Source organism: Muscardinus avellanarius (genome assembly GCF_963383645.1).
Source record: "Muscardinus avellanarius genome assembly, chromosome: 9".
NCBI lineage: Eukaryota > Metazoa > Chordata > Mammalia > Rodentia > Gliridae > Muscardinus > Muscardinus avellanarius.
Window position 1 is genome coordinate 94,145,938 of NC_137795.1, and position 12,591 is coordinate 94,158,528.

A 12,591-nucleotide genomic window follows, 5' to 3' on the forward strand; every position below is an offset into this window, starting at 1 on the left:
CCCCCCCCCCTTTTTTTTCCGGTACTGGGGATGGAACCCAGAGGCATTCTACTTCCGAGCTACACCCCTAGCAGTATTTTTATTATTATTATTCTTTATTTTGAAACAGGGTCTTACTGAGTTCCAAAGAGCCTCACTAAGTAGCTGAGGCTGGCTACAAACCTCGATCCTCCTGTGTCAGCCTCTCGAATGCTGGGGTTACAAGTGTGCAGCATCATACCCAGTTCCATTTTTCTTCTCTCTCTCTCTCTCTCTCTCTCTCTCTCTCTCTCTCTCTCTTTCTCTCTTTCTTTCTTTCTTTCTTTCTTTCTTTCTTTCTTTCTTTCTTTCTTTCTCTCTTTCTTCCTTTCTTTCTGTACTAGGGATTGAATCCAGGAGCATTCTATTTCTGAGAGACATCCCCAGACCTTTTTGTGAGACAGGGTTTCACTAGCTTGCAGAGAATTGCTGAGGCTGGCCTCAAACCTGCCATCCTCCTGTCTCAGTCTTTCAAGTACAGGTGTGCGCTACCATACCTGGTTCAGCCCCCCCCCCTTTTTTTTTTTACAAAGTCCAGTAGATGTACTGTTTAAGCCTGTCAGACGTTTAGGAATCCATAAAAATGTAAATTTTCATTTCTCAAAAGATAACTGTGAACATAATACAAATAGTGATAAACACATAATAACGAATCCAGTTTTCATACCAACACATTCATAAAATACACTGCAGCCAGGCGTGGTGGCACACGCTTGTAATCCCAGCATTTGGAAGGAGGATCGCGGTTTGTGGACAGCCTCGGCTGCATAGTGAAACCTTTTGCAACTCAGTGAGACCCTGTTTCAAAATAAAGAATAAAAAACAGGGCTGGGGGTCTTGTTTAGAGGTAGAATGCCCCTGGATTCAATCCCCAGTACTGAAAAAAAAAAGAGAGAAAAGAAAAGAAAAGAAAGAGAAAAAAAGAAAAGAGGTTACCTAAGGCAAGTTGTTTCACAGGAAGTTTGGGTAGCCACATTGCTGCAGAATTACGAAGCAAATGAGAAATTGTATGAACCAAAACGAAAGCAGGGCTCCGGGGGACCCAGAGTAATTCTCTCTCTCTCTCTCTCTTTTTTGTTTGGTGGTGCTGAGGATGGAACCCTCCTACTTCTGGGCTACACTCCCAGACCTATTTTATATTTTATTTGGAAACAGGGTCTCTTAAACCAGCAAGGCTGGCTTTGAACCAGCATGATCCTCCTGTCTCTGCCTCCCAAGCACGGAGATGACAAGCGTGCGCCACCACGCCCAGATTTATTTTTTATTTTGAAACAGGGTCTCACTGAGTTGCACAGGGCCTCACTAAATAGCGGAGGCTGTCCATGAACTGCGATCCTCCTGTCTCAACCTCCTGAATGCTGGGATTGCAAGCGTGTGCCACCACGCCCAGCAGGGTATTTTTCTAATATGGACAGGAGCTAGGATCAGAAGAATGAAGGCCCTGGGGATCTATTCCACAGAAAACAGACAGGGGCAGGTGAATTCATATAGGCTAGTAGCAGGTGAGACAGAGGAGGGTGCTGCTCTCCAGGGCGTGGGCATGCCAAAAGGGATCTTAACAGGCCTCGCCAGGCATGATGGTGCACACTTGTAATTCCAGTACTCAGGAGGCTGAGACAGGAGGATCAAGGTTCTCGGCCAGCTTCAGCTACTTAGTGAGGCCCTCTGCAACTTAGTGAGACCTCATTTCAAAATAAAGAATAAAAGAATAGGGCTGGGGTGTATATTTTGGAAATTAATACCAAAGCAATTTTCTAATATTGGCACAGGTCTCACTATATTGCTGAAGCTGGCCTTGAATCTCGATCCTCCTGTCTCAGCCTCCGGAGTAGTGGAATTATAAGCATTCACCACCACGCCAGACTTCATCGCCAGGATTGCTTTCTAGATCTGGTGTTGTTTTGGAGTTTTATTTTGGGAAGGGGGGGGAGCTTGGTGATAAACAAACTATACCCCCAGCCCTGTTTTATATTCTTTATTTTGAAACACGGTCTCACTGAGTTGCAAAGGGCTTCACTATGCAGCTGAGGCTGCCCACAAACCGCGATCCTCCTTCCAAATGCTGGGATTACAAGCGTGTGCCACCACGCCTGGCTGAAGTATATTTTATGAGTGTGTTGGTATAAAAACTGGACCCATTATTATGTGTTTATCACTATTTGTTTATCACCAAGCTCCCCTCCCCCACGCAAAAAAAAAAACCTCCAAAACAACAACAGATCTAGAAAGCAATCCCGGCGATGAAGTCTGGTGTGGTGGTAGATGCTAATAATCCCAGTACTTGGGAGGCTGAGACAGGAGGATCGAGATTCAAGGCCAGCCTCAGCAATATAGTAGACCTGTGCCAATACTGGAAAATTGCTTTGGTATTAATTTCCAAACTGTGTAGTCAGGGCCTGGGTGCTGTGCGGGCACTCAGGCAGGGAGGGGGCTGCTGCTACTACAGGGCAGAGTTCCCAACCTCCTCCTTTTGTATAAGTAAATCAAACATTTTCTGTCAGCCTCAGAGAGGAACAATCCAGCAAAATAGTGCTTTCATAAGTTACAAAATTATATTTAAAAAAATCTTTATCTCAGCTGGGTGCGGTGTAGTCCCAGCTACTCAGGAAGCCGAGGCAGGAGGATTGCAAGGTCAAGACCCTGTCTAAAAATGAAAAAAAAGAGAAAAATAAAAAGTAAAGGGGACTCGGGGTGTAGCACAGTGGACTTACAGCACAGAGAATTTGCCTAATATGTATAAAACTTTGGCATGGACTTGCGGTGTGACAAGGACTTAGACTCCACTTTTCTTTTTTGGTGGTACTGGGGGTAGAACCAGGGGCTTTTCTACCTCCAGGCTATCCTCCCAGACCTATTTTATACTTTATTTGGAAACAGGGTCTCACTAAGTTGCTGAGAGCCTCACCAAGTAGCTGAGGCTGGCTTCGAACCTACGCGATCCTCCTGTCTCAGCCTCCCAAGTGCTGGGATTACTAGACTCCACTTTAGCACGCAGCTGTCTGATGGGTGTCCAGAAGCAGGAGTGAAGACCCCAATATGTCTCCTCGTCTCCATTTCACATCCATCTGGTGTCCTGTGTTGGAGTCACCTTGGATTCCAGGAATAAGGTTTGGTTGATAAACATCTTGTGATAAGTCAAGCAACCCCTCAAGCAATAGCAAGTTCCTTACAGAGCACAGGGCCGCACCTGACTGACTCATCCTGAGATAATGGTGTCATGGCCACACTCCTCTGGACCAGCTGCTTGGAAAGCTGCCTCCAGCTATGCAGACCCCCAGCCCTGCCCTCAGTTCCCCTTTCTAAAATACCTCAAGGTCACTGGTGGCCCCTCAAAGACAGGGCTAAGGCCACGGGTCCCCTTGACTCCTGGGTTGTAGCTGGCTGACCAAAGCTCCTTTCATGCTTTCCATCTTTACCCTGTCTGTTCGGTTTTTGAGGCAAGTGACCAAATCTGATTTGCTGGATTCTCAGAATCAGGCCTTTCACCTAGAATTCTGGTAACACAGTATTGAAAAGAGAACAAGGAAGAAAGAAAGAAAGAAAGAAAGAAAGAAAGAAAGAAAGAAAGAAAGAAAGAAAGAGAGGAAGAAAGAAAGGAGAGAAAGAAAAAAGAAAGAAAGACGAAAGACAGAGAAAAAAAGAAAGGAGAGAAAGAAAAAAGAAAAAGAAAGAGAAGAAAGAGAGAGAAAGAAAGAAAAGGAAAGAAAGAAGAAAGAGATAGAAAGAAAGAAAAAGAAAGAAAGGAAGAAAAAGTCACGTCTGTGAGGCTTGTAAAGCTTGGGATACATGCAGAACAAGAAGAGTCTCTGTGGGACTCTGGGAAGGGCTTGAAACAGTACTTAACTCGGATGGGAAAATGCCATGATCGAGGCCCAATGAACGCCATGATCCCCCTCGCCGCCTTCCTTCCTTCCAGGTCCAGTTTTGTGTGGGTCTGTCAAGAACTATTTCATCCCGGAAATCATTAATCATTAATATGGTGTGTGTGTGTGTGTGTGTGTGTGTGTGTGTGTGTGACATTATTGTTCCAAGCCTCAGATCCCAAATAAATAAATAAATGAAGAATATTAGCCTAGAAACCTGCTGCCTGAGTGATAAATTGATAGTTTCCATTCTCTGAGATAGAAATTCTTTTACCATCTCAGAGCAACTAGATAGATACAAATTAAAATCTGTGTATTTTTTTTAAACTTTCCTTTTAGCAGAGTAGCCAACATCCGTTAAAGTTGTCAGACTCGAAATAGGGCTGCTTGGGCCAAGCCCTGGCCCCAAATAATAAATGTAGCGAGGAGTTTCTGAGGGAAAAGATCCCATCTACATATCTCTGATAACAAGAGCCTTCCCCAAAGCCTGCCAGATCCACGGCTGTGCAAAAAGGGCATCGCAACCGTAACCTTGCACAAAAAGATACTTTTGCAAGGACAGATGCACAGAACTATGACTAAATACCATTTTTGATCCTTGTAGCCTAGGAGTGTTAACTCAAGATAATTTTTTTTTCCGGGTCTGGGGATGGAACCCAAGGGCGTTCTACCTCTGAGCTACGGCCCCTGCCCTATTTTTTATTTTTTATTTTGAAACCGGGTCTCACTGGGCCTCACTAAGTAGCTGAGGCTGTCCGCGAACCGCGATCCTCAGGTCTCAGCCTCCGGAATGCTGGGATGACAAGCGTGCCCACCGTGCCCGCCTAAGGTAATTTTTTAAATGCTTCTCATTTTGCCTTTGAAAACTTTCCCTGACCTCAACTTTGAACAACCACACGCTTTACTACACACAGCTCACATATTCTGCAATATCTAATCCCAAATAAACCTAACATATTGCAGAATATGTGAGCTGTGTGTAGTAAAGTGTGTGTGTGTGTGTGTGTGTGTGTGTGTGTGTGTGTGTGTGTTGGTGGTACTGGGGATTGAACCCAGGGGCACGAGCTACATCCTCAGCTCTATTTATAATTCTTTATTTTGAAACAGGGTCTCACTAAGGCCTCAAAGTCGCTGAAGCTGTCCACAAACCTGGATCTTCCTGTCTCAGCCTCCCAAATGCTGGGATTACAAGCATGCGCCACCACGCCCGGCCCTATTACTCTTTGGAGAAGCTTTCGCGGGGTGTTAGGTTGACAGCCCCCTACGTGTAGCTCACAAAGTCATTCATACATTTCCCAGCAGGGAAACTGGCCAGAGGTTTTTCTGCTCACGTCCATTCTCTGTAATGCAGCTTACAAAAGACTGAAAGAGACTTCCTGTTGCAGGACAGGGCTGGGCTGGGCTGGGCGCTGGCCCCTCCCCTGCAGCCAGAGCCAGCCTCCTCAGCAGGGACATAAGACACCCCTTCACCAGGCTCAGGACAGCTCCCGCCGGCTTGACTGCATCTGCACCAGCCATGGCCACCTTTGTGCAGCTCAGCAACAAAGCCAAGATGCCCATTGTGGGCCTGGGCACCTGGAAGGTAAATCTGAACTCGTGGACGCCAGCTTTCTTCCTGCGTTGTTGGGCATTTTCTCCTTTCTGCCTTTAGTCAGGCTGGGGCTGGAGAGGTGAGATGCAGCCCTACAGCAGAACTTGAACTGCTTTGCTTTCTCAGTGCTGATGCAGGCTACAAAGCTTCAAGGCTAGCTTTTCTCGCAGGTAGGTGCTTTGCTAGAAGTCACCAAGATTCAAGCGGGCATGAGACTTAATTAAAAAAAAAAAAAGGCAGCTGCTCTCTTAGCAGTCTGCTTGTTTAATTTTTGTTTACATTTATTTATTTATTTATTTATTTATTTATTTATTTATTTATTTTGTGTGTGTGTCTCACTGGGACTTGAACCTAGGATCATTCTGTCTCTGAGCTACACCCAGCCTTATTTTATTTTTTTATTTTGAAACAGTAAGTTAGTTAGCAAATCACTAAGTTATTAAGGGCCCCATTACACTGATGAGGCCCTCCTGACACTGTGATTGGCCTTCACAGCCTCCTACATACTTGAGACTGCAGGGGTGGACTACCACGCACAGCTTCCTTTTTTACTTTTACTATTTTTATTTTTATTTTTATTTTTTTTGTGGCACTGGGAACTGAACCCAGTATACTAAGCTACATGGCCAGCTTTTCGTTTTACTTTCTTTCTTTTTTTTTTTTTTTCCTTTTAATCCAGGGGGCATTCTATCTCTGAGCTATTTCCTCAGCCCTTTTTAGTTAATTTATTTACTTTTCTAATTTTATTTTTATTTTGAAATAGAACCTTACTAAGTTGCTGAGGCGGGCCTCACAACTACAGCCCCCCTGTCCCAAGTACTGGGATGACAGGTGTGAACCACCGTGCCCAGACACAGGCATTTTTAAAATTGTGAGACAGGTTCTCATTAATTGCTCAGGCTGGCCTCAAACTTGAGATCCTGTTCCTTTAGCCTCCTGGGTCACAGGGATGACAGGCAGGGGTCGCCGTGCGGCTTTAGCAGCCTTTTCCCCCCTAACCCTCCTTGATTCTGGGCCACTTATCCCCATTTGCTCTGCACCATTTATCTGTTCTGCTATGGTATAGCACTGAGCCCTGCAGCATCAGTGTAGCCCCGGGGGTTTGTTAGAAACTCAGAGTGTCGGACCTGCCCTGTGACACTGAATCTGCAATTTTCCAAGATCCCCACGTTGTCCCCAGGCATGTGGAGGTCTGAGGGGCACTGGGACCACAGAGAGCCTGGGCTGGGGTGAGGAGCTCAGTCCTGGCCTGGCTACAGCAGCTACCAGAGCGCCATAAGGCACATCCCTGTGCCTCCTGCAGCAGGCTGGTGAGCCCATAGGGTACTTCTAATGCTCTTTCTTTTTTCTTTTGCTGGGGGTCAAAAAGAAAGTTTATTCTTATAAGGTTTTCTATGTCTCTTTTTTTTTTTTTTTTTTTTTTTTTTGCGGGACTGGGGATGGAACCCAGGGACCTTTGACCTCTGAGTTATAACCCCTGCCCTATTTTTATTCTTTATATTGAAATAGGGTCTCACTAAGTTGTGTAGGGCTTCACTAAGTAGCTTAGGCAAACAACGATCCTCCAGTGTCAGCCCCCTGAATGCTGGGATTATAAGCGTGCGCCATCACACCTGGTTTCTGTGTCTCCTTTTCTGAAACAATATAATGGTTTGCAATATATTGCATTATATTTCTGAAATAATCTAATGGTTGCCCTACTGAGGCTAGGTGTCAGGTAATGTGTTAAAGTTTGCATTCATGTGGTAAGTAACCAACATAAGAACCTCTTTAGGCAGGGGTGGGGATGGGAGGCTATTAGTCCTATTCTGCAGGCCAGACAGAGACAGATGGAGGAATCTTTTCATGAGCATGTCCCCAGTATGTGAGAAAGCTTGGACTGATCCTGTATTGACTATTTCCCTGCTCTGTATCATCAAATGGGATCTGAAATCCCTCTGAGTTACTTTACAATCTAGTATTTGGTCTGGTTTTTGTAATATGCATTGGGATGTCAGGTGCAATGTCAAATACCTGTAATCCCTGGGACTTGGGATGCAGAGGCAGGAGGATTGCAATTTCAAGGCCAGCCTGGGTGACTTAATGAGACCCTATCTCAAAATTTAAAAAACATAAAAAGTGTTTGAGGTATCGCTCAGTGTTAGGTGCCCCTGGTTCAAAACCCAGTACCACAATAAAAATTTTTCCGATGACACATAGTGGCTCACACCTGTAATCCTAGTAGTTGGAAGACTGAGACAGGAAGATAGCAAGTTCCAGGCCAGCCTTGGCAAAAAATCGCCATCCTGTTTCCAAGTCAAAAATAATATATATTAAAGAAAAATATTGGTATTATAGCTCAAAGGTAGACTGTCCCTAGGTTCAATCCCCTGAACAAAAAAAACAACAACAAAAAAAGAAAAAGAAAAAAAAAGCCCTCTGTCACTCCCAGCTCTGTAGACACATCAAGATTTACCTGAAAGAGCCAGGCATGGCGGTACACACTTGTAATTCCAGCATTCAGGAGGCTGAGACAGGAGCATCACAGTTCGAGGACAGCATCAGCTACTACTTAGCAAGGCCCTTTACAACTCAGTGAGACCCTGTTTCAAAATTAAGAATAAAAAAATAGAGCTAGGGGTTGTAGCTCAGAGGCAGAATGCCCCTGTGTTCCACTCACAGTACCCCTCCCTCAAAAAAAAAAGACTTTCCTGAGCCAGTCATGGTGTTGCACGTTTGTAATCTCAGCATTTGGGAGGCTGAGACAGGAGGATCGCAGGTCAAGGACAGCCTCAGCTACTACTTAGTGAGGCCCTTTGCAACTCAGTGAGACCCTGTTTCAAAATAAAAGAATAAAAATTAGGGTTGGGGGTATAGCTAGAATGTAGAATGCCCCTGTGTTCCATTCCCAGTGCTGAAAAAAGAAAAAGAAAAAAAAAAGATTTACCTGGATTATCTTGGTCCAGCATAGCATTCCTATAATTTCACTATTTGGGAGCTGAGCCCCAGAGTATCCCAGGTTTAAGACCAGCCTCGGCAACCTAGACCTTCAGCAACTTAGTGAGACTCTGTTTCAAAATAAAAAGGGCCAGGGTGTAGCCCAGAATTAGAATACCTCTGAGCTCAATCCCCAATATAAGAAAAAATAATTACCTGGATGAGAAGTTATTTGCTTTTAAAAGAAATTAAGCACAGGGCACTTTACCACTGAGCTACAACTCCAGCCCTTCTTATGATTTTATTTTGAGATAGGATCTTGCTAAATTACCCTGGCTGGCCTGAAACTTGCAACCCTCCTCCCTCAGCCCCCCGACTCTCTGGTGTTACAAGCAAGCACCACTGTGACCAGCTGAGAGTTGACTTTTACCTAGAATAGTACACGAGCTCCTAATCTAAATTAACTCATTCTTTTCTATTCTCTTGAAAGGTTTTCCAAAGTACATTTTTCAATACTTATGAGAGGACAGGAGGATCTCAGGTTCAAGGCCAGCCTCAGCAATGTAACAAGACTCGGCAACTTTGTGAAACCCTCTTTCCAAACCAAAAAAATAAATAAAATAAAAGCAGTCAGCGGGTATAGGACAGGGATAGAATGCCCCTGGGTTCAATCCTCAGTGCCACTATCATGAAAAAAAAAGTACAATTTCTTCCCAGATGTGCTGTGGCAACTGAGACCCAGTGAGGTCTTGGTTTGGAGGAAGCGGGCCGTGCCCAGCCCACTGTTGGAGCCGTGGGGTAAAGTGTCTGAGGGGCTTTCCTGTCACCTTTCAGTCTCCCCCCAACAAAGTCAAGGAGGCCGTGAAGGCGGCCATTGATGCAGGATACCGCCATATAGACTGTGCCTATGCCTACGAGAACGAGAGTGAGGTGGGAGAAGCCATCCAGGAGAAGATCCGAGAGAAGGTTGTGAAGAGGGAGGACCTGTTCATCGTCAGCAAGGTACGCGGGCCCGTGCGGGGGAGTCTGGGCTTCCGCACCAGATGTGGTCAGCACCAAGGACTCCACCAGCCTTCCCTACGCACCTGCATTTGCCCCGGCCTCTTCTTCTCTGCCTCTGACATCACTGCACACACACAGCCACAGCAGGCCGGGCTCCGTGGTGCGCACCTCGAATCCCAGAGACTCGGGAGGCCGAGGCAGGAAGATCGCAAGTTCGTGGCCATCTGAGCAAACGAGCAAACCCTGTCTCAGAATAGGAGACGAGGATGCTGCTGACGCCCATCTTCCTGTTCAAAAGAAAAATAAACCTGAAACCCTGTTTCAAAAGAAAAAATAAGAAAGCTCTGGAAGTGTAGTTAGTGGTAGAAGATCCCTGGATTCAATCCCCAGTGAAACACACATACACACACACACACACACACACACACACACACACACACAGAAACCCATAGAATGTTAAAAGTATTTTAAAAAATTTTTAACTTCCCTGAACACTTAAGAAGTGTGATGGGCTCCTGAGCGCCCGGCTGCCCCCTGGATGGAGTGTCTCCCTGACAGTTGTGGTCAGGTCACAGCAGCACAGCGGCTGCATGGGGTGGAGGGCAAGGAGGGAGGACCAGTGTAGCGGCCATTCTCTTCTCCTCTCTAGCTCTGGTGCACCTTCTTCGAGAGGAAGTACCTGAAGGAAGCCTTTCAGAAGACCCTCAAGGACCTGAAACTGGACTACCTGGACCTCTACCTGATTCACTGGCCGCAGGGAATGCAGGTTTGAGCTGCTGCCACGCAGGGCGGCCTTGGGGGCTGCAGCAGGAGTTCTTATGCACACAGGAGGGCGCTGATGGGGAGGGAGGCCCAGGCCAGCCGAGGCCGCAGAGGTGGCGCGTTGCTTAGGTTTCCTTGTGCTTGAGTCTGCGAGAAACTATGAGATCTGCTGGCTCGCAGAAGCTGAGACAAGTTACCTTTGCTTGATTTTATTTCCAGGCGACTCCTGGGGCACTCTGGTCTGCCATTATTTCAGGGTTCACCCCTTCTGGCAAGCAAAGCACACCCTGGGCTTGGCATCTTGGAGAAAGGCTCAAGCCCTGTGGTATGGGCAGACAGCCATTCCTCACAGCAGAAATAGTACTTGCTGGCTGAGGCTCAGCTCCTGCCTGCTCCCAAGAACTCCCAGCCTCTCCCCTCATGACTAGCTAGGGCCATGATGGGGTGTCATGCCCAACTCCAGGCTTTTAGAGGTCATAGAAATGGAAGTCAGGCCAGGCGGGGTGGCGCACGCTTGTAATCCCCGCCCTTGGAAGGCAGAGAAAGGAGGATGGTGCAGGTTTGAAGCCAGCGGCGCTGGCTTAAGAGACCCTGTTTCCAAAAGTAAAAAGGTATAAAATAGGTCTGGGAGTGTAGCCCGGAGGTAGAAGGGCTTCCAGGAACCCCAGTACCATCACCAAAAAAAAAAAAAAAAAAAAAAATGGAAGTCAGTTAATATCTTTCCCAGAATCCTACACCCTTGAGATCTAACCCTTGTCTAGTGACCTTGAAATTAAAGTTTTCCCAAGTTTATATGGGGTCTGAGTATATGAGCTTAATATCCAGAGTGATAAGGATGAATTTAATTTTTTTTTCCTTTGGTGGTACTGGGGGTGGAACCCAGAGGCTTTCTACCTTCGGGCTATACTCCCAGACCTTTTTTATATTTTATTTGGAAACAGGGTCTCACTAAGATGCTGAGAGCCTCACTAAGTAGCTGAGGCTGGCTTCGAACCCGTGCAATCCTCCTGTCTCAGCATCCCAAGCGCGGGATTAAAAGCATGCGCCACCACGCCCGGCTCTAAGGATGAATTTTAAAATCAATCCAGCAGATTCTGTGTGTGTGTGTGTGTGTGTGTGTGTGTGTGTGTGTGTGTGTGTGAACCCAGGAGCATTCGACCTTTGAGCTACACCCTCAGCCCTATTTTTATTCTTTATTTTAAAACAGGGAACTTGCGATCCTCTTGTCTCTGTCTCCCAAGTACTGGGATTGCAAGCAGAAGCTACCATGCCTGGCTAGCAGATACTAAAATATAAAGATATGCATAGCATGAATTTGGTGTGGTGGTGCACATCTGTCATCCCAGTACTTGGGAGGCAGAGACAGGAGGATCACAGAGTTGAAAGGAACCTCAGCAACTTAGAAATCCCCTGTTTTTGAAGTAAGTTTAAAGAAAAGGGTCCAGTAAATAGTTTAGAAGTAAAATGCCCCTGAGTTCAATCCCCATTATCCCTTTAAAAAAAAAAAAAAAAAAGGATAGCACAGTTCATTTAGAGATTTTATTGAAAATCACTGTCTGCCATAATCTCCAGAGCTTGAAAACCACAGTGTGCCAATGTGGGTAGTTAGCATGAGTCAGGGGCATGGAGTGTGTTTAAGAGGAACAAATACCTATGTGCGGATTCTAGTTAAGCTTTTTGTTCTCCTTTCCAGCCCGAGAAGGGCTTCTTCCCCACCGATGAGAAGGGCAATTTCCTCATCAGCAAATGGACGTTCCTGGATGCCTGGGAGGTAGGTTCTGGTTTCTCTAAGTGTGCTGGGAGAGAAAACTTCCCTTCTGTCAGCCATGAGACCCCCCTGGTGTGAAGGCGCCCATGTGCCTTGTGCCTATTAACACTGCGTTCTCCAGCTCTTCTTCCTCCTTCCTCGTCGGCTTTGGATGTGGGGTCCATCTGACACGATTTACATGTTCAGAGCTAAGAGCGAATCCTCAAATGAGAAGAGAAATGTAATGCACCCCATGACATTAGGGTGATGCACGTGCTGTTCTGAACCCAGGGGGAGGAACTTGGAACAGGTGCTTTGGTCTTGGTTTATAAGTATTAGCCAAGTAACCTGGGGTACATTATTTAACTCTTTTAAACCTCAGTTTCTTCATTTAAAAATATTATGATGCATATTAATAACATATCTTTCTCCTACTCTTTTTTTTGGGGGGGGTCTGGGGATGGAACCCAGGGGCATTCTACCTCCAAGCTACACCCCCAGCCCTATGTTTTATTCTTTATTTTGAAACAGGGTCTCACTAAGTTGCGGAGCGCCTCACTAAGTAGCTGAGGCTGTCCGCGAACCACGATCCTCCTGTATCAGCCTCCCAAATGCTGGGATTACAAGCGTGCGCCACCACACCCGGCAATAACATATCTTTAAGGATATGGTAAAGACTAAGGTGGTCAACA

At 46.0% G+C, this 12,591-nt stretch overlaps 2 protein-coding genes across 2 annotated transcripts in view; one reads left to right on the forward strand and one right to left on the reverse strand.

The window, feature by feature from the left end:
* The window catches only part of LOC308267024 (aldo-keto reductase family 1 member B1), a gene marked incomplete at both ends in the record, with an annotated part of 118,904 nt that overhangs the window by 62,090 nt on the left and 44,223 nt on the right, over window positions 1-12,591 (reverse strand). The window lies entirely within an intron of this gene.
* Window positions 5,398-12,591, forward strand: part of LOC308267245 (aldose reductase-related protein 2-like) — a gene marked incomplete at both ends in the record, with an annotated part of 16,103 nt that continues 8,909 nt past the window's right edge. Inside the window, 4 exons of the mRNA XM_080701820.1 lie at window positions 5,398-5,463; window positions 9,223-9,390; window positions 10,040-10,156; window positions 11,846-11,923. Of these exons, the coding sequence (XP_080557946.1) occupies window positions 5,398-5,463; window positions 9,223-9,390; window positions 10,040-10,156; window positions 11,846-11,923 (429 nt within the window). The remainder of the gene's footprint in view (window positions 5,464-9,222; window positions 9,391-10,039; window positions 10,157-11,845; window positions 11,924-12,591) is intronic.